Source organism: Anas acuta, chromosome 1, assembly GCF_963932015.1.
Source record: "Anas acuta chromosome 1, bAnaAcu1.1, whole genome shotgun sequence".
NCBI lineage: Eukaryota > Metazoa > Chordata > Aves > Anseriformes > Anatidae > Anas > Anas acuta.
Genome location: NC_088979.1, coordinates 150,545,672 through 150,568,239, shown reverse-complemented (window position 1 = coordinate 150,568,239; position 22,568 = coordinate 150,545,672). Strand labels below are relative to the sequence as shown.

The window sequence follows — 22,568 nt, the reverse complement described above, 5'->3', positions numbered from 1 at the left end:
TTGTTAAGTAAAAGACCTTGCTACAGGCAAGGCAATGAGTGGTTGGCCCTGCAGATGTTGGGGAAGGGGACTACAAAAGGAGTGAAGAGGGAAATATCCTTTCACTGCCTTTTTCTTTTTTTGTGCAGTGAGAAATTAGTTGCTCTCTTCTAAATAGTCTCACTGAACTCAGCACTTTGCAATGAAGGTAGGCTGTATTTAAGTGATTTTGCCTGTTCTTATCATTGGGTGGCAGCTCTGAGCCAATGTTTTATCTAGCACACAATTCAGAAAAGGAAAAAAAAATAGGTTCTTCTCTGGCTTAGATAAATCGTTCACTAAAATAGCTATTTAAGAGCTGTTTCGGTCATCTATAAACAGGTAATGTGCTTGAAATATAGATAATCATATGTGGTGGTTTTACCTAGCTGGGCAGCTGAGCTCCACTGCAACTGCTCTCTCACTCCCCCTCCTCAAAGGGAAAGAGGGAGAAAATATGATGAAAATGCCTCAAGGGTTGAGGTGAGGACAGGGAGATCACTCAGCAATTATTGTCACGGGCAAAACAGACTTAGCATAAGGAGATTAATGAAATTTATTACCTATTACTAACAGGATAGAGCAGCGAGAAACAGAAGCAAACCAAAAACACCTTCCCCCCATGCACAGTCTTCTATGTCCTCCCCCTGAGCATTGCAGGGGAACAGGGAATGAGGGTTGTGGTCAGTCCTAACACTTTGTCTCCACTGCTCCCTCACGGCCCCTCTCTGCCCCTGCTCCCCGTGGGATCCCTCCCATGGGATTCTGGCACCCCCAGCCCCCTGCTCCTGCAGGGGCTCTCCATGGGCTGCAGCCTCCTCCAGGCCACATCCACCTGCTCCACCGGGGGCTCCTCCACCCATGGGGGGGCTGCAGCGTGGAGATCTGCCCCATGTGGGACCCATGGGCTGCAGGGGGACAGCCTGCTCCACCAGGGGCCTCTCCAGAGGCCGCAGGGGAACTGCTGCTGCCTGCCTGGAGCACCTCCTGCCCTCCTGCTGCACTGACCTTGGGGGCTGCAGGGCTGCTTCTCACTCTACACTATGCTATGGTTCTCACTATACATCATACTATAGCAATTCAATACAGAAGAGACCAATTGCATCTAAGTTTCTAAAACCCTCTCCTCCTATCTTTTATTTTTTTCCTGCAGTGAAGGATATTTCCTGGATTAGGTTTATGCATCCCTGTAATTGAGAAACAGATTATTCTGCAAGGTATCACTGTTAAGAAAGATTTCCTGTTCTCCAGCCAACCTGTTTTTCTTTTCATTTAGCCCTCTGACTTCTGCCTATTCTGTGCTATCCTGAATGATTCCAATCTCTGATATCTCTACTGCAAGCGATTTTGAACAGCTCACTAAAGGAATGGTAACTGTAAGAACAGGAGATAGTGCAAAAACTCTTATCAAAGTCTTCAGCCTGCTATTAAATTCATTCCTTTATGCAGTAAAGCTTGCACTACAATAAAAGTTAAATTCAGAGCTACATCTATCCTGAGGTAAGCCCAAAATTCCTGAAAGAATGGAGTACTTATTGCTGATCCCGCTTATAATGGGATAAAAGGGAAATCCAGAGCTGTTTGAAGTGACTTGAGATCACAAGAAAGAGGGTGCAAGTGCAGTGACTTCAGTGGATTTCAGTCTTTTGCACTGAGACTGAAATGCAATTGTGTCCGAAAGGTATTTAAAACACTAGTATCCAGAAGGAGAGAATGGTCTTTTGAGCATTAGGAATTGCCTGTGTGGTTGATACTGGTAGAACAAAAGAGCTATGAAGTAAGAAATTAAAAAAAAAATTTAAAAAAAGTATTTTTCTCAGGGTTGTCTTTGGGGTTTGTTTGCAACTGGCTCCTTTCTGAGTATTTGAAATGCTGAGGTGGCAGTGTGGGGACTGCAGGCAGAACCAAGGTTTCTTGGGCTAAAGCTGCTAAAAGCAGTGACCCAGCATCAGGGGTGGAAACACAGCGCTTGGGAACAGTGAAGAGAGGTTTGGGAGCAACATTTTCCAATGTTTCCTTACACATCAACAATGGACTCTCAAATCCATGTAAAATGTGGGAGTGGGCTACATCACCATGACTTTTTCAGGTTATACAGCTGACTTTAGTAAATAGGCCTCCCAGTGCTTATTTTGAGTTGCCATTTCATCCCTTTTAATAACATTCCTTTTCTTTTAAACACTTGAGTTCATTGCTCTTGAGCAGGAAAACTGATTATCCATGCTTATTATGTGCCCAAGCAAAATCACTTTCTTTTCCTATATCCTGAGACGCTTGAGCTGAAATTGATTACCTATTTTTAGAAAGGAGCCCTAGCTAAATCTGGCTTCTTGCCCTGCCAATCATATCTATCAGTGGAATGTGAAGCAAGCCTATATAAATGCAGGTACATGAGAATTATGGCCTGCCCCTTTCACCAAAAGCAGTAATGTAACTAAGAAAGGGGTAGGCTCACCTGGGATCTTTCACCATGCTGGACTAGAAGCTGCAGAGAAGTAACATTTGTGGAAAGAAAATGGGATTAAACAATATAATTTTTGAAAACTTTGTCTTAGCTGTCAAAGACCCCTGCAACTCCATCAGGCTTTTCTGAATCTCAAAGCTGGCTGCTTTCATTTCTGTAACACCTTCAGTTTTCTGAAGATCTGGATGACCTCGATACTCTGTACATTTTAGTCCTTGCCGCTGATGGATCCTCCACCATGTATAAATTATCTGTTACTTAAAATGAATTTCTAACACTTATTTACTACGGGATCATTCTGGCTCGTTTGCTCCTCCTCGTTAGATTTTAGGCAGGGAACAAGGCAGCAGTTTCCCACAGTGGAAGAAAACTGTCGTGGTAGTGCCAGGATTCAGCATGATTATGTTGTTCTCCAACACAGGCTCTTCAGAAAAATCGGTTCCTTTTCAAGAAATAAGTAAGGACACTTTTGTGGGTTCTTTTGTGGGTGGCAAGTGGCAGATGTGTGGAGTCATTGGCTGATGGCAGTAAGAGGCTGTCTGTGGCGATATGCTCTGAGGGGCACTGCTGAAGGGATGTGGCACAGGCAAGAGCCTTTGGAGATTTCTGCTTTTCTGGTTTCACATTCGTGCCTTGCCCACCAGCTGGGGGGAGTGGTGAGACTTCTTTCTCATTGTTGAGGTGCTGCATCATTTCCTGCTAATCTGGGAGCAGGAAAGGCTGCTGAGGACCTGCTCTTCTTGCCTCCACGGTGTCTGGGAGCAGACTCATGCCCCTGAAGGGACACTGATTTCTCTTGGTTTCCCACTGGGTCCACTTGAAGAATTTGATGCGTCTCAGGCTGGGAGGACATCACTGGGCTGTACAAGTACGGACCATTGAAAGCGAAGGAAGTGGTTGCTGTCTGGGAAGCAGTACTTGCATCAGCAGCGCTCTTGCACGGAAGCCTGGCCACCAGGCCGGACACTGCTGCACTCTGCTTCAGTGGGCTGACAAGGGCAGCTGTTAGAAGTGAGCTTTTATGTGGCACTTCAGAAGTCTGACAGATTTGCGGATCCGGTGTACCATGGGAAACGTTCTCTGTTGCAGACTTAGCTCCATGAAGCTCTGGTGAACTGTTCTTAATCATCCTGTTTTGGTGAAAAGCACAGGATTTAGCTGCTACTGACAGCTGTCTAAATGACAGCTCTCTAATGTGATCTCTGCATACAAACAGGAGCTGCTGTACGGGGGTGCACTGTATTCCAGGAAGGTAGTAGGAATCTTTGGCCACATCTCTTGTATCTTCCTCAGAAGATGCAAGCCTAAGCCTTTCCTGTGCCACAGCAAGACACCAACTATCTGCTGCCAACTCCAGCTCAATTACAAGTCATGCAAGCAGCAATTAGCTTTTGAGAAAGGCTGTGCTTTTACTGTAAGTAAAACAGAGCCAAGGACCATTCTTTGGCCCTCAGGTTAAATGATGTAGGCTGGCTGCATCCACACTGTACAGCCCTGGTTGTCTTGCAGGTCTCCCCCAGTGTCCCTGCAGTCTAAAACACAGCTAAATTTTGTTGTTGGTGGTGGTTGTTTGTTTGTTTTTTCATTTCAGTGTACACAATGTAACATGAGTGCTGTGTTACAGCTGCATTCATAGTATGAAACTGAGGATTCATAGTATGAAACTGCAGGGCCTGGGTGCAAAACTTGCTAGAATACTGTTGAGGGACACTGAACCTGATACAGGCATTTCTGTGTTGCCCACTGGGAATGATTACTGCCCTGTGCTGTTGCAAACTGTGCCAGGATGTTGCCTTGGAGAGCACTAGTTGGCACAGGCCAAACCATGGCCAGGAGAGTGCTGACAACAAAGCAGTGTGAGCAGTTACAAGACGGAGCTCGATAGTACATCTTGGCCCTGATTTATTTAGCAGTATAGACTCAGGCAGAGTGACTGCTGGCATCAGCATTTATGCAGCTCTAGACCTCTCAGTGATATTTTACAGTTACTTCTTCAAAATAAGGGGCCTCTGTCTCAAGGATCTTACAAGCACTGAATGGGAAGTTAGATTAAGGGAGAAGGCAAGGTAAGATTTCAAAGAAGTAACAAACATAAGCCATCTTCCCCTAACATGACTCACAAAAGTATTTATTAGAAAAAGCTGACCCTCTCTTCTAAGAAGCAGATAGTCACAAAACCCAAGAGCCTGTTTAATTTTTGTCAGCTTCCCCCCGACTTCTGTGAAACCTAGGATAATTCCTTGAACAGAGCACTATGGTCACCTCTCCATCTTTGAAGACCTGGCACAAATTCATATGGACAATTTGGAGCTATTTCCGATCAGCCTCACACAGGCCAGGACCACTGTAAACAGCTTTTTGTTTATCCTCCACTTTCAAAGTCAGACTTTGCTTCAAGGAGAAGCAAATACTTCATTTCTAGAGGATGACGAGGTAGGAGAATATGCATATCTGCATATTTCATTGCAATTTCTGTAGATGTTTGGAAGGTGTATGCCAACTTGCAAAATATATAGGTGAAAATTCTTTGTTCTCTCTTTCTCAGCAAGTGAATCTATGCACAGTCTGCTCTTCCCCAAGATTAGTAAGGAACCTTTCAAGAAAGGAGTCAGGAGTGGGCTGCTTACTTACCCATCCAGCATTTGGAGGCAGTTAATCTCCTCCACCCCCTCAGAAGTGTTCTGCCCACTGAAGCCCACCTGGCTGGCTGGCAGTTGGCTGACAGCTTCCTGAGGAAAGAAGAAAAGAACATGAAAATTTTAACACTTCTGAGGAAAAAGAGATCACTCTAAGGCTGGGAAGAGACGGGCACCATGGGCACAAGCATGCTAGTAGCACATCTGTGATGGACATTTATGATAAGAATGAGTTTCCAGGCACTTACCCCATATAATTAGTTTTAACAGTTTATCAACCCATACCTCAAAAGTAGCCTTTTCAAACTTTTGTTGAAACGACCTTGGTGTTCTCATTTTAAGGGCTGTGCTGTTTCCCCATCTAAACAGAGCAGTAACATTGCTACAGGCCATCTGTAATAGATTGACACAGGCTTAAAAGCTGCCAGTCTGAATGTATTCCTGGCACCTTCGTACCTCCTCAATTCGTTTTAACATTTTCTATCAGCTTTTCCCTCCTTCGTTCTTGCTCCAATCTGCAGATCCTCTTCACATTTCAACTTTCATTCTCTAGTCAAAACAAGCTGAGATCTGTTTGTCTCTGATCTTCAAGTCACAAAAGATGGTAATGCAGAAGCAGTCCCACTGCTGTGGTTACAAAGTATGTTCTGTCCTCCAGAAGACTGTTCCTTAACTTCCATGTTGTCTACTCCTGAGCTGTCTTTATGTAGCATAACAGTCAGGGGCTGCTGCACCTACAGGTTTTCTGTTCAGAAACAGAATTGCTGGGATGCTTACAAAATTTAAGATAAGTTAATTCACTACAGGGATGGAAACTCTCAAAACCATGAGACAAAGAGCAGACAGCACTTGTGGATGGACAGCTGGGTATGAAATGCATAACAAAGCTACTGTGATGCCCTTTAGCACGTGGGATGGCCTTGTACCAGTGTTGATTATTGTATGGACAGGAAAAGAATTTGATTAAGTCTGCCAATAGCCAAATTAATCAAAAGGAACTTTAGAATGATAAATGATCTGCAAGGGGGGATTTATCAGGGCCTGCAAAACATGCAGCTATGCATCATGTGAAGAAGTCTGGCCTACCACACTTCCCCTGTATCAGCTGCTGACTGGATGCATGCCTGAGATACACTGCTTGATGACTGAATAAGGGGCAGAGAATGACTGAGTGCCACAGAGTTAGCTGAAGGCCATGACAGCCCACCATGTGGTCTCAAAAGCAATGCCAAGACCAAGCATTGCACTGACGGAGAAACTATAAAGTGGGACAGAAGGACTTGAAAGGTAGGGGATGAGGCTGATAGAGATGATAGGGGTAGAAAGTAAAAATGTTGTGATTGGAGAGGTAAACGAGAAGTTAATCTTTGTAAAGACCACTCTTCCCTGGAGATCTGCATCACTGACTTACACTGCAGGGAGTCAGAGATGAGGTGGAAGTCAATTAGCTTAAGCAGAAGATAATACAAAGTGGCAAAAATAGCACGAGCTCTGTCTGTGGAATGGAGATTAGCAGCATTGCCTTGGGGAGATAGAGACATTACAGATGTGAGATCAAATACAAATCCATCAGTTTCAGGGGGGACTCACAGATAGATAAGGCTGTGGAATTGTGATAGTGGGAAACTGAAACATGCAAGAGTCAGCTCCAGGAAGGAACCCAGTCACTATTTTCGTAAAACTTGAAGTGTGTTTCATGCCATGCCTCTTTTGGTGATATCCACCTACTGGGATATCACTTGTTTGGATCACAAGATTTGCATAGGCTTCTCAGATGAAATCAAGAAATGGGCGAGGGAGAGAGATGGAGGAAAATGAAGCCATTTACTTTAAAAAGTGCTCCAAAGATAAGACTGTGTCAACTGCACACTTCTCTTTGCCCTCTCCTTTCCCACGTGGAAGAAAATGTCCATGTCCAGGAAGAGTACGATGTGGGAGGAAATACATCTCTCACAGTATGAAGTCAACTTGCAGCAACTGCAGGAGAGTATAGAGGGAGGTAATCATGCAGTGACTATAGAAGAGGGGCAGGCAACACTGAAAAGAGTCAGGAGACAACCTAACTAGTAACAGAGAAAGGCCAAGTCAAGTTAGAGACAACAGATTTCATGTATGAGGAATACGGGAGGCATTTTGGAGGCAGGTGATGACAAGCCTTACCAGATGCATCAAAGGGGAGAGATGGCTTTACTTGTCAACTCTCACACCTTGGCTACCAAAGCTGGAAAATAGGCACAAGATCAAAGTAGTGAAGGCTTTCACGAGGCTCACCCAGACCCTGTACTCCTCCTGAACAGGATAGCAGCCTGTTCAGTGACAGCCCAGACCCTGGTCTGGAAGCTCCCCCTCAGTAAGTCATCCCACTACATCCCTCCCTTCTTTCTTCTCACCTTAGAATACCTCCTTGTTGTACTTGCAGAGGCACCCTGCAAGGTACAGGTCCCTCTTGCCCCCAGGTAGCTCTGGATCAGCAGACTCTTTCCAGGATTTGGAATCTTTTCCTCCCACAATTTCTTCTGCCTGTAACGACAGCAACACAGAGTTTTCAAGATTTGCCTCACAGCAAAGATTTGCCTGCCAAGGCCTGGCAGGCCACCACCCAACTCTCACCTGCACACAGACAGTCACCAGGCTGCCCATTGCACACCAAGGCTCATCTCTCACAGACCACTTGCACAAGCAGTGCCTCACAACCTTATTCCACTCACATGGCCAACACGCTGCTAAATCTCCTCCTCACGATGCAAACCTACCTGAGGAAATACTTATAGCTGTAATAGGCAACTATTAGCAAAATGACAGTGAGAGCTGTCAGCATCACTCGTAGAAGCGCTGGTGATTGAACTGAAAGAGAAAAAAGAGAAATCGGGAGGCATCAACAGAGCGGCTGCTTCCCATAACAGGTTTTGCATTTCGGACTCTGTCCATGCAAGCACATCAGAGAAATGCAAGCAGCACAGCACAGGATGTGAGCATGAGGCCTTCTAACTGCTGGGATCTTCTACCAAGTGGGAGAGACCAAATGTGGCCTGAATATCATACTTACATCTTTCCCTCAGTAATTCCTTTTTTTTTTTTTTTTTTCCTGCTACAACAGTTTCCTCTCCAACAGAGCTCAGTCTGCTAGAGTTCCTGAGTACATGCATAAACAGCCCTACCTCTGATCTGATCCACAAGCTTATCTGACTTCACACTGGCCCCCTTTTCATCCTCATAGCGTTTAAGATTCAGTATACCTCATGCTTGAGATACCCAGATCATGTATGCGCACGTATGTGCATGTGTACACATTTCTGTGTGCCCAGGAAGATTAAAACCAAATGACCCACTGCAAATTTTTTCTAAATCTTGAAGCCAAAACTATTATCAGACATTTTGAAAGTGAAATATCTTTTTATTTCTAATCCAGCCTGTGATAGCTCCTCTATTGTCAGCTTTCTCACACACTCCCAGGTCCTGATCCTAACACTGATCTAATGAAGCTTTGCTTTCTGTCTTCCCATGGTTTTGAGGACATAAGACCGGACACAGCCAACAAGAAGGCTAAGAGGAAACCTGGCTTCGTTGTGCCTATGAATACTTTGTCTTGCACTTCACCCCCACCTGACAGGACTCTTTTCCTAAGCATCAGATTGCTTTTCCTGCCACTCCCTTACAATCTTGCACAGGAGGGAGTACAAACTGAACTGTACCACTGTCAGTTTTCCAGGTGAACTCCTCACTCCATTCGCTCCAAAGCCCTTCATATTCTCGCACCTTTGCACGCATTTTTATGGTGTAAGATGTTGATGGCTCCAGATTCCGCAGTAGGTGGTAAGGATCATCATTGATAGACTTTCTGGTAACCTGAGGAATACAAAGAAGAAAACATGGAAGAAGCAATAACTTTCCCATCCATACTGCCCACAGGATGCCCCCGGTCTCACGTGTTACATCACCTACCGTTTCCATTTGGCTGGTTTTCCAGTACTCCAGTTCATAACACTGTTCCTTACGTGTATGTTTTATCCATCTCAGCTCATACTCTCCATCTTTATTCATTGTCACTGTTAAATTTGTTGGGGGTAGCACCTTGACTGGAAGAAACAGTTTTGATATCAGGCATCACCTTCCTGAATACTCCTTTCCTTCCTATGGATCTTTTTCCTTTTCCTACACTAGGTTGTTCAGTAATCTCTAAAATTCAAAAGATGCAGGTGTGCTTCAACTAGTACCTCACAGAATGTTTTTTTTCCTGACATTAGTTTGCTAAGCAAGCATAATAGCCAGCTTCACTGAGCTCTTGAGAAAGCTACTCTTTTTCGTATCTGCTATCCTCAGCCAAATCTAACAACCCTGCAACATAACTGAAGTATTAGCACTATTTCAGATATCTTGAAAATATACTAACAAGTACAAGAAAGGATTTATGAACTGGGGACAGTCCTGGAGGAGCGCACAAAGATGTTCAGAAGGGGAAGGACCACATGACATATGAGGAGAGGCAGAGGGAACTGGGCTTGTTTAGCCCAATAAAGGAAACACACTAAGGAATATCAGCTTAATTTCAACTAACTAATAGTAGAATTGTAGAGAAGAATAGTAGAAATGGTAGAGATGATGGAGCAAGGCTCCTCTCAGAGGTACTTAGTGAAGGACTGGAGACAATGGATATAAGTTGCAACTCAAGATTATAGGGGGGAAAATATTACCATGGGAGTGGTCAAACACTGATACAGAGACCCAGGGAGGGAGTGAAATCCCTGTCCTTGGAGGTACTCAAAACTTAACTGAACAAGGCTGTGAGCAACCCAGTCTAAATGATCTGCTTTGAGCATGTGCCTGGACTAAATGTTCTCCGTTCTGTGGATGCCTGATTTATGAGTCTGTGAAAAAAGCTGTGAAAAAGCCATATATAATCCGTGTCCTCAGAACTTCTTTAAGGTATCACCATCTCTCTACACAGACTGCAGCCCTCTCCTGGATCATTTTAGTGTGACTTCTGTATGAATGCTGACTTCTTCAGTACCTGCGGCGTATGCGAGGAAGGACATATTGCATAGCTTTCAAGTATCTGGGTGGGTTTTTCTGTTGTTTTGTTTTGTTTCAGCAGTAATTGCTTGACAGTTTCCTGCAGACGCCACATTAATTTATGGTTTTTTACAAAAACTTTGTCAGCATGCATGCTTGATGCCTTTATTTCTAGGCATGTGCTTGGTCATACTGTACCATCACAGTCTTTCAAAAAGAAACCATAGGCATGAGATCATCAATGGAAGGATCAGTAAAACTGCTATAGGGAAACAATTACAGTGTCTTTTAACATAGAAAGCATTAGAAAGGTTACTCTGTTTGAGTGAAACACATAAGAGGCAAGACTGGTGGGTGCTAAATAGTCCTGTGCCACGAGGACTAAGTGCTTCTGAGAGACTTTTTAATCTGGCAACAAATACGGTCTTCACAGTGTGGATGTGATTTGCCTGAGAACTTGTTGGCCATGAGCAGTGAAGGCATAGTCACTTCACCACCAGTTGTTACAAATTTCCAAGATCTTCTTTCCAAGATCTGGAGTTTAAAAACTGATTTGTTCATCTTTTGATATTCATCTGTTGCTTCCGAAAAGTTGCTGAAGTATGGTGTTACGGTCACTGTCTTTGTTCAACATCTAGATAACCTACTCAGGCATGTAAATTCCACTAATTCTCTAGATGTTTTTTCAGTTCTTATGCATACTCTTGGTAAGTTTCCTACAACGTGATCATTTCCAAGGGCATGTATGTGGTCTTAAGTGCAGTGTTTTCTGTTTCAAATTTCTACTCTTGTTGCACTATAGAAAGTCTGCAGGCACACTTTCAGAGCACTACTCAGACTCCCTCAACTTTGAGATACAGAAGCATCCTCTGTATTTTTTGTATGTTTGTTTGTTTGTTTGTTTGTTTTTATTACAGAACTTCATAAATGATCAGCTTTCTGTGCTATGCTTCTTTTAAGAATAACTAACTGAATAGGTTCCTATTTTATATTACTCTAACAGGTTACAATAACTGCTTTGAAAACTCCAAGATGGCACCGTGTACTAAACTGAATCTATGAAATCCACAGCAGTTTCCACTACTGCCACCATCCTGAGAGCAGCAAGAGACACTGAGAAACTGCACACCTGCAAGCCACATCTCCCAGACCTTTGCCCTGTCACAACATCCAGACTCTCTCTTCACCAGCTCAGCTTTTATCCTTCCCACCCACTTTTTCTCACCACCACTTGCCCACACAGCCACCCCTCCCAGAAAACTCCCAGCAGAAGTGAGACACAACACAGCAGCTCACTGTTCTTGTGGGCTTCAATCACTTTCTCCTCCGTCTTGGTCCGGACAGACACATGGTACCGGCTCTGACTGCTGATGTTGCTAACAGGGATCGCACAGCTCTGCACCACATAGGGGATGTGGGGAAAGGTCTTCTCATACACGGGAGAGCACTCCTCTTCCCTGGGGGGAGAAAGGAGGCTGTGCTGAGATCAGTGGGAACGGGACAGAGCAGAAGCTCAATGGGAGAGGCGTGGGCACTCTGCCATTGGCAGATCACATACGCGGATGCTGGAGTGGCCCTGAAGAACAAGCCAAAGATGACAGAGTTGGTGATCACTTTCTTCACCTCCCAGCTGCACGTCAGAAGATTTGCACTACTGAAAATACAGCGAAGGTTCCTGGGCTGAATGGGTTCCTGACCTACACAAAAGATCAGAGCAAGCTAAGTTACAGGACAAGTGCAGTGACAGCCTTTGTCTGGGTCTGCATGAACAAGGTCTGTCCAATGGGATGGAAATGCCAAACACTCTGGAAGAGGCAAGATGGAGTATCCCAGTTCTGGGGCTTTCCAAGAGACACCAATGACTAGAAACAGCCACCCCATGATGCCCTTCCAGCATCGTGCCAAACTATGTTCCCCAGCCCTGGCTACTCTGCCAGCCCTCCCATCCCTGCACGGCCCCACTCCAACCCACGCTACCTTCAGGGGTCTCCCAGGACACATCCGTGCTCCACTCGCTGAATGGCCCAGAGAAGCCTTTGGCCTGCTGCACTCTGGCTCGCACACGGGCAACGTATCGGCTCCCTGTCACGAGGTGGCTGAGGTGGCAACGTGTGGTGTTGGAGAGCAAGCGCAATGCATCCTTCTGGTAGCAGGGAGGACAAACGGGGAACAGAGAAGAGGTGGAGGGAAGGCAGGGAAAGAGCATGAGGCAGCTCCAGCCCAGCAGATGGACCAGCTCCTGCAGCTTGCAGAGCTTTGACTGACTCCAGCACCAGCTGCACAAGAGTCACAGCACTGCCCAGCTCGGAACTGTGTGGAGTCTGCCCAAGATACTTGTCATGGTTTCAAATGTATTTTGCCTTTCTCCCACATGAGCCCTCCCATGGACTACGCATGAAACGTGCTTTACTTTCATTTGGGAGGGGTTCAGGGTAAAATAAATTCCAACTCAAAGCCCAAGTGCATGGCTTTTTTGCATTGAAGTCAGGATGAATGATATTTCACCAGGAAGGTCACTTGCAAACAAAAACGGGGCCCCTTCCACCTGACATGAAACAGCATTTGTTGTGTTTCTTTCAAGTGCCTGAGCATGGAAAGGCCACTCGTTTGCACAGCTTTTATCACAAGCCCTCAGCTGCCCAAAGTTGGAGTCATCCCAGCTTGTCCACTCTTACCTCCCAGGACTCCCACTCCCGCTTGTAAGTGACTTCATACTCCAGTGCATTGCCCAGCCCTTGGCTTCCTTCAGCTGCCGTCCAGGTCAGGAAGAAGTCTCCTGAACTATTTTGGACTTCGAGGTTTTGTGGTGGAAGGGGCTGAACTAGAAGTTGAAGGTGCAACACATGAGATAGTGAGTGCAGAAACATGAATAGGGGAAGAAAACAACTAGCTGACCTCTGAATGATAGGATCTGGACATTGAACAACTTTCTTTCAGCTCTGCAAATAATCCATGACTAGTTTTCAGCACAAAAGGGTAACTGTACTAGACCCGGGTAGTATATTCCTGAACAGAATAGGAAAGTAGGGAAAGCAGTGTTCCTGTGCAGCTCCATAACAGCTTTTTGTGGGAGGATACTTTAGAGAGCATAGTGCTAAAACTGAAGGCTTTTTTGATATCTCCCCCCTGCCCTGATTAAGACATTGGTAAGCTGAAAGGTCTAGCCCCGTTGTTCTACTGTAGCCAGGTGCAGTCATTTCTGTCTACCCAAAATGCACAGAATCCAGTACTTACTCTAGTTAAACTTCATGCAGTTGGTGGTTGCTCAGCCTTCTAGTTTGACCAAGACCTCTCCACAAGGCCTCCCTACCTTCAAGGGAGTCAACAGCTCCTCCTAATTTAGTATCATCTGCAAACTTAGTAGGCATTTGAGTCCTGTGTCCATATCACTTATCAAAACATTGAAGAGAAGTGGTGCCAAAATGGAACCCTGGGGAACCCCACCAGTGACTGGTCACCAGCTTTATGTAACCCCATTAATTACAACCGTTTGCGCCTTACCAATTAGCTTACTATTCACCCATACATAGTATTATGTTCTTGTATCTTTTTAGGATTAGATATTCAAAACATAAATGACATCTTCATGTGAAAAAAACTTCTAAATACTCCGGAATAGAGACAAGACTTAGAGGCTCATGCTTACCATTCTGAAACAAGTAGACATTTAGCTCTGCCTGCAGGTTCAGGTCAGGTTTAAACTTGTACCTTTCTATATTACTTGCTCTCAGATGGCTTTGACACACCCAGTGCATTGTGAAGTTCTGGCACTTATTGTGGTTTTCTCCTTTGTGGAATGCGCAGGTCATTTCTTTGTTCCTGGTTACACAGAATAAAAAGCATGAGTATTTTAATAGGATGCTGATAGATGGTCTAAATTATGGGTTTCTTCACTAATATCAAGCACATCTAGTTTGTTCTCCCTTCCTTTCCTAAGGGGAAGATGCATTCACAATAACTGTCTTGGGTTGGTAGCCATCTGAGCCCTGAGCACATCTTTCCCCTCCAGGGATTTGGTTCCGTATGGTCAAGATCAGCTTTGATGCTAAATTGGAATTGGCCTGACTGAGGATTTCCCCACTTTCACTCAGAAGCTGCTTTTAAGCTCCTCAGGCCCCTGCCTGAGTTATGAAACAGTCATATCTGTGCCTGATGATATATGCTGATGATTATGAGCTTGGCTCCTGGCTACGGACTTCCCTGGGGATATGCATGGCTGATCCCAGTCACTCTCAGTGTTCCTACTTACACTAGAGAAAACAAAGAAAGTAAGGCAAAGACATGCAGCTAGCAGTTGGAACAGAATATTTGAGAGGTTTATGGGACTTCAGTCATCCTACAAAAAAAAAAAAATCTCCAGGCAGACTTCTGGAGTCCATTGTGCTACAGGAACACTTCTGAGGTTTGTAGATTTCAATGCAGAGAAAATTGCTCAAATATTCAATGGGATTCAATACTCTATAGACTGTAAGGGAACTATGTCCCTTACATATGTCCCTTACATATGTCCCTTACATATACAAATCAGGCTTCGCCAGATTTTGGGTCAATTCATGAATAAATCCAAAAGCGCTTTCTCAAAAATAAAACCAAGACAACTTCTCCTTGTTCTCATTTCACATGTTTTCTTAACACCCTCCAATCTATCTGCTGTTGACCCTCCATCCCTGCTTCTGTTGTCTATTCTTTTTCTTTTTCCCCTATATCTTCCTCTTTCTCTGACCCTTCCTCTCCCTCATAATCTCATGTTTGATGGTTCTGTCTGTTCTTGAAAGGAAGCAGAAGCAGTAAAAAGATAATGACAGATGCAACCCAGTATCTCTGAGAGGAAACCCAGTGAAATAAACACATAGAACTTCTGTTTTTGTCACAGCTTGTTCTGCAGAAATTATTTCAAAATAACTATTTCTTACCAACATAAGGAGAAGGAGCCTTCTATGGCATACTAACTAGGTGTTATCACCATTGCAACTAGTGTTACCTTCACTCAGGTGCAATAATTAACATGTCTTGCACTTGTGGTCTCACAGCAAAAACAGGGGAGAATGATTGAAAGATCATGAAAACAACTCGATTACCATGCTTTGCTTCCTTCCTGTTCTTCCTTATCCTGTACAGATCCAACTTTCTCCCCAGCCTGGACATAACACTGGTGTCTGCATGCTGGATACTACACTGGCTGCAAGCTCAGACCATTGCCCAATTGCCCTGCTCCATCTCTCAGTTTCAGCAGCCAAGTCCCTTTGAACTCTTCGGAGAACACCAGCCAGTCACTTACTTTTCATGGCTGTGGTTAAAGTTCAAAGTCATATTCAGGAACTGATGAGCCTCTGAGCATTCCATCCATGTGCAAGTTGTAAGAGAGTTGTAGTCAGGATAGCAGTGTAGAGTCTGCATTGGGATGCTCTCTGAAAAGAGAAAACAGATGAAGCATAAAGAAGGCAGTAGGAAATGGTAAAATGAACACAAATTCTGCTACTGTGCTTCAGAAGGCAGAGAAGTGAAAATATTCCCTACGTAGTTCAGCTCACACTGCACAGATTTCACAAATAAAATTTAGTCCTTCATAGGACATCCCGAATGCAAGAAGTCTCCAACAGCAGCTGCTGCTCTGAGAGTAGGGCTGACTCGTATTACATTGCCATTTATCTGAATTTTATTGTGAGTCTTAGGACTGAGAAAGTCTCAGATTTTTGACTCTGCCTGTCGCCTGCAAATCAAAATGGTTATGCAGTAAAAATAAGAATTCGGTCTACAAGCTCTGAAGAAAAGATGGAGTTTTTTTGTAGCTAGTAAAATTAATTTTACCAGCAATTACCAGGCAAGAGATGGCAAGGAATGATTTTGCCATTTCTAGCAGGCCTGGGGCAGCTGATGCCTAGTCTTGCAAGAAAGGCCTGTGGCCAAGCCAGGCCACTTTCACATCCAAATTGTGGAACATGATTAAACAAAAAAGTTGTTTCAGTCTTCGTGGAGACAAAGCTTAGAGAGCAGAGAGCCCATGGTATTTAGTACTGCGAATTACATGTATGGCAAGACAGCATAATTTTCCCAAGTACCAGATATGTGTCTCTCTGTAGAAAGATAGGTGTGCAAAAGGTATGTTTTTCAAGATCTTTTATTTAATTCAATCTCAGGACTTCTAACACTTGGATGAAATGAATAATTTCTTCACTTAACAGGTGTGCTGTGGGACAGCCTCTGCTCTGCAGCTGTGCTACCAACAGGCTCTCAGTTCTCTGTCCCTTAGGGTGCAGCCAGTCCTCACTGTAACTCTAAAGAAAAGGAGAGTATCACCTGGAGGCAGGACAAGTCAATAGACATAACAAAGAGCCATTGGGGGAAAATGGCAGGTTGGAAAAGAATCTTTCTGGTATAAACAAAAAAGGTATCTAATTACGGGACAGGAAAAGTCACAGTTTACGAAGGTAATAGTCAGGCCTAGTCAGATGTGAAACTTCATGACTATTCAATTTAAATAATATTAATAGACTTTGAACATCGTTTGACCCATGCAGTTTGGAGTCTTGCCTAAATACCATTCACAACTTTGCCATTGATATACAGCTGGAGTGCTTGTTATAGTCCTGGTAACCATGCGTGTACACTCATAAAGTCTCCTCTTCCTGTCGCCAACATGAAAGTAAAAAATAAAGGGAGGGTGGAGAAATGTCAGACTAAAAGAAAAAGAAAGAAGGAAAAAGAAAATAAAGGGAAAGATTCTGAAACTCACCTTGCATTGTTCCAGCTCCCCAGACCAAACATGGAGCCAGAAGAAGACTGATGAACTCTGGCATCTTCACACCTTTGCACACAAGCATGATCCTACGTCAAGCAACAGCTCCCTGTATCACTGGCTGTTCTTCCTCAAATGCATGCTTAACAGCTACTGTACTTCCTTCTTTGTCATCTGTTATAGCTGGAAGCAAAACTCATTAGCTGGAAAAGTCTTGGGCCTTCTCTTGGCCACAAACTACCTCTTCATCAACATTGAAGTGATCTTTCAGAGTAGCTTGATATGGAGATAATTTATTAAGGAGAAAAGTTTCCACCTCTCCACCAGAGAACAAAGACAAAGGTTGTTGTTTGGAAATAATGACAAGATTTTCAACCTCCTTCCTTCACCTCAAAAGAAACAATCCCTGTGTTATGAGAAGGAATTAATTATCCATGTTGATTCACCCTTCCAATCCATTCAAAGCACACCCTCTGTTCCACTGAATAATTAAGATAACACAAAGGAAATACTTCCTTATCTTTCTTATTACTCCCACTAACAACAATATACTTCTGGCGATCTGAGAGACCCAGTCCCTCTATTTCTTCACTTTAAAACTTTATTCATAGGGATTTTAATCCTTTGTTTGTTTGAGGGGAGAGGGTTCATTGCCAATTCTTTCTCTGCAGTAATACACTTGCCTTACCTGAATACTGAGTAGTCTTCAAGGCAGGTACTTCAGAGAAAGTGGATTTTTCATTTATCACTCACAGGAAGCTGGTGCAAATGCAACTGCTAGTGGGACACCCACAGTCTTAGCCTTCCAAATAAGCCTGTGCTCTGTTTTTCTCACAGTTGTGTTGTTACAATCTTTAGTGTGTGAGGCACGTGTGTGACTTGATATCTGTGACTTTCCCATTTATAGCATAAGTTAAACAACTAGGCACCTGATCAGACATCATGCAGTTAAGAGGAAGAGGGAAGGAAGTACTTTTCATTGTTACATTTTGCTTAAACACTTTCCAAGAAATGACACCAATTTTTCAGCAAATAAGATACGATGATCTCTTCAATAGATTCTGAACTTTGCTGTTTATTCTGTCTTCTGCTGAGCTGTACTCGAAACCTCTCCTTTAAATCACCGTTCTCGAGGAAAGGCAAGGAAAATTCATTGCCATCAAATCAAACAGTAATTAAATAAAATAGTTTACATTGTGAATATAGTCTTAACGATGCATTGCTGCTGCTAAGCCTGACCTGCGTAAAGCTTTCTCCATCCAAATAATAGCATGAGAAGTGTGAATTATGTTTAAATGAAAACCACAGTTAAGGAATTAAAATTCAAGCCATGCTCTGCTTGCATACTGTAATTTAAGTGATAATATCATACTGCATCGGTAGAAGTGAAGAAAATACACTCATATGGAGACAATGTAGTTTAACATATATTTAGATCTTTTTGATCTTATGAAGAAGAGTTGTAGCATCTAAAGAAGTGGAAGGAAGGGAAGTTTTTCATTGCTTTCTCTTAGCTGGACTGTGCAGTCTCTGGGAAGGGAAAGTTTTTCACATTACCTTTATCCACTGAAAGTATCAGAGTTCAGGCAATTTTAGATTATGTACTCAGCAGCATATACAATTTCTTATGAATCAGTGGCAGCTGAAAGCACATTAAAATACAAAACTAAAAAAGAGATAGGGAAAAACACAACACAAGCAAAGAAACAAACAAAAAAACACAAAACAAAACAGAGTAAGCCAAAGAGAAGCAGAAACTACATGGCAGTAATTTTCAGGATATGCTGAAAAGGTGAACATTGCACACTGTCTATATGCATGAACTTGAGACTGGAGATGTTTTATCTTTGCAGTCCCACATGTACTTTACTTCCCTTTATGGTCTTTTTACAGATGAAAAAGAGATGTAAGCTTATCCCTTCATGTTTTTTTCTTAGTGGGTAGAAGAATTATCCCACTTACGTGCAGAAACTTCAGTGGAGAAAAATAAGGATTGAAAATGAATGCCCATGGACTATGTCTCTTGATGTTCTGGTCATTCACAAGTAATTGCTTTTTTTTATTATTTTCATGCTTTTTATTCACACTGTGTGTGATTCCAAGCAATACTTCATTATTCCTCTCACTTAATTTACTCCAAATTAGATTTTGGCCTCCCTAGGCATGAAGGATCTCCCCATCAAATGGATGCCTATCATGGCTTCTGCAATGCTTGGTGAAGTTGAGAATGAAAGAAAATATTTTAATTAATTCTTTCAGAAAACACAAGACCATGAACTATTAAGACACCAAAAGGACATTTGCTAGTCAATTAAAATCTTTTAACCCAAAATAAGATATACCTTGACTGATTGGATAGCCAAGTCAAGGCCTTTCAGCTCCAAGTCAGGACATGGGAAAGAAACCAGATCATCCTTTAGACACTGCATGGGTCTTGTCATATCTCTGTAGGTCCTCCATAGCTTACCTTGCACTCAAGGGAAGTTCTGTCTGGCATGTGATATCACAGGCAGGGCAGTAGCCGGATATCTCTGGGTGCGTAGAGTGGACCTAACCCACTGGAACTGGTCTTCACCTGCAGGAAACAGGTCTCTATCAAAAAGTGATTCTGTTGGATATGAGTGCTAGCCACAGGTTACCCAACAGGTATCATGGTGTGGAGGTTGATGGGTGTCTTTACTTAGAAGGGCTCCCTTCCGTGGGAGAAAAAGGAAAATATCTCCTTCATTGCTAACAAATTTAAGCAGGATCATGACAAAGTAAATTAAAAACATGAACAAACAATTTACTTAGGAAAAAGTCTACACAGTTGAAAAGATGGCACTTATCATGAGGAATTTAGACATTTTCTGTGCTGAGAAAAAAGCAATGGTTATGGCCCAAATCCACTCTAGCAACAGAGGATGAGCAGGTGAGAGGTCCTGAAAGCAAAGCTTAAATCAAGAGTCTAAAAATGCAGACCTACAAAGGAGCATTTTTCAGAACGGTCCTAGTCACATAGACTGTGTCAGACAGCAGGGGCTCAATGCATGATTGATTAAACTGTGTAGGGAAAAGGGAATTATATTTACTAGTATCTGGTAGATTTTTGAAATAGATTGAGCTTATGGAAGATGGGTTCCATCCAATCAAGATAGAATCAGTGCTGCTGACATTTAAGATTAAAAATGCTAGGAGAAAATTTTAAACTGAGAACCAAGAAAAACATGTTAGATGTGAAAAGTAAATTGTTCAGATGAACAAAACAGAGTGTAATGGGTAAAAAACACACATACACACACACACACACACAAAATAAAACAGCTAATATTCCAGGTAAGCAGAGCATATAAAAACAAGCAACTGGATCGAGACAAATGTCCAAATACCTTCATACAGATGTTTCAGTTTTAAAGTATGGTTTAAATGGCAGAACCATTGGGGAATACCCATTTTTAGTTTTAAAACAAAACTTTGATTGTGGAAGTTTGATAGACGGAAGACATTCAATCAAACATTAATACAAGAAAATACACTTTGTACAAGAAGACTCATTTTAATTTACACACAAATGCTAAAGAAAACACTGTGTCTAATAGAATAGATGTCTACAGTTGTGTGTTCTACTACAGAACTTCAATGTCTGTGGAATTTCATTCCACATTAAAATGAACAGTATGCTATCAGTCACCTGACCAAAATGAGATGAGTGAAATGCCAAAGACAAAGAGCTTGAAGGACAGACCAGCAATAGCAATGGACAACGCAATCATACAAGACTAGGTAAATATCATAGTGCACCACGGCACAGGCTTTGTCTGCACTGGTTGACTAAGCCTGGTCAAGGCAAAGGCTTGAGCTCTGGAATGAGATCACAGGCTCCACTCAGTTGTCAAACCCTTTAGTACCTCTTTTATCCATGTCAGTGAGCAAGTCAAGGATAGTTTTCACACATGGTGTGGAAAAGGTCATCTCCTACTACAAGAGAAAAGAGGCTGTATACATTGATGTCCCATGACTACTCCATGTCATTTGCCCTTATGACCAGAAATCAGCCTTATCACAGTTTATTTCCAAGAATGGATGTAGGCACAGATCAGCCACTATAAATGATTGCTTCCTGAACAATATACAAGACCTAGTACAAGTTGAAACAAAAAATGACATAAGTTTACTACAATAATATTTTGAGGGCATACGTGAGAATAATGGAACTGGCAAAAAATAGGCCCAGGAAGCTGTAAAACAGGTCAAATGTTTGCAGTGACAAAGGATCTGTTAAAAGAATCATTTAAAATCTCAAAAATGAGCTTAGGCCTTTTGAAAATCAAGCTACACTATAAAGGCAGGGTTATTGTAGCCTCAATCTTCTGAAAAGGTAAATGAGGCAAGACAGGTATAGAAAAATGATAACTTCAAGATAATTTCCAACTAAATATATTGGTTTAATAAGACATAATTACTTTCTTTACAAGCCTTGCATAACCTACAGTCTTACCAATTTGCTTTCTTATATTAAAATCTATAAGGAAATTTAAAATGCAATTGCTGAACAAGTAATTGCAGCAAAAAATCAAAGGCTTTAGTAGTGCAATGGGTTTACATGTTAAGCTTTTGGTAGTGGGGGGCTGTAGAGTTGGCCTCTATGAGAAGAGTCCAGCAGCTGCCCCTTACTAGATAAGGGCCCGTTTCAGCCAGCTCCAAAGGGACTACCACTGGCCAGAGCTGAGCCAGTGAGTGATGGTGTTTGCACCTCTGGGAGAACAGACTTAAGAAATGGAAAAAAAAAAACTGCTGTACAACAGCAGCTGGGACAGTGAGAAACTGCCATGAAGGTCAAGTGGAGTAGGGGCAGAGAGTGACCATGAAAGAGTGGCAGAGTTGAAGTGTCAGGGACTGACTGCAGCCCCCGTTCCCCTGAGCCACTCAGGGGGAGGACGTAGAAGAGGGTGGATGGTGGGAAGGTGTTTTCGGTTTGCTTTTTATTTCTCCCTGCTCTAGCCTGTTAGTAATAGGTAATAAATTACATTAATCTCCTTATGCTGAGTCTGTTTTGCCCATGGCGATAATTGTTGAGTGATCTCCCTGTCCTTATCTCATCCCTTGAGGCATTATCATCATATTTTCTTCCCCTTTCCCTTTGAGGAGGGGGAAAAAGAGATCAGTTGTGGTGGAGCTCAGCTACCCAGCTGAATAAAACCTCCAGAAGTAGGTCTCAGTATCAGAGAAAAAGAAGCACCAAATGAAAGTTTTTGAGAAGCACTCAGAGGTGAATCCAGGGAACTACTGACCAATCTGTCTAGATTTTGTACTGGATACCTGATATAAACCGTGATATAAAATAGAAATAGTAGACAGAAATCATCTGGGAGGAGTTAACATGGCTTTTGTAGAGATGTTTCACAAAACTAGAAGAGCTCTTGGAAGAACTCCAGGAGCAAACAAACACAAGGTTATGCAGTTAGTATATTAGATTTCTAAAAAGCATCACAAAGGCCCTCAAAAATGCTGTTGCAAGAAACTAAGGGATAAAAGAAAGGCTCCCACGTGGATTAAAGTCAAACAAAGACAGAAAACAAGTGAGAGAAATTAATGGTTAGTTTTCATTTTGGAGAAAAGCTTTAAGTGAGTTCTTCCAGGAATTTTTAATCTTCAGCATAATTATAAATGATCTGTAAGACAGGGTTACTGAAAGGTTTACTGAAAGCTTTATCTAGGGTACTCA

The 22,568-nt window shown here is 42.8% G+C and overlaps 1 protein-coding gene across 1 annotated transcript; it reads right to left on the bottom strand.

Annotated features, from left to right (window-relative positions):
• Nucleotides 1–132: 132 nt before the first annotated feature.
• LOC137847174 (cytokine receptor common subunit beta-like) lies at nucleotides 133–17,695 on the bottom strand. The gene is made up of 14 exons (XM_068665469.1): nucleotides 17,553–17,695; nucleotides 16,862–17,047; nucleotides 15,407–15,536; nucleotides 13,775–13,947; nucleotides 12,804–12,949; nucleotides 12,106–12,271; nucleotides 11,687–11,825; nucleotides 11,425–11,585; nucleotides 9,061–9,194; nucleotides 8,811–8,964; nucleotides 7,872–7,962; nucleotides 7,509–7,638; nucleotides 5,114–5,211; nucleotides 133–3,612 (listed from the first exon to the last, which is right to left on the bottom strand). The coding sequence occupies exons 2-14, from the start codon at nucleotides 16,947–16,949 to the stop codon at nucleotides 3,153–3,155; spliced, it is 2,070 nt and encodes a 689-aa protein (XP_068521570.1). The 5' UTR covers nucleotides 16,950–17,047; nucleotides 17,553–17,695; the 3' UTR covers nucleotides 133–3,152.
• Between the last annotated feature and the right edge of the window lie 4,873 nt (nucleotides 17,696–22,568).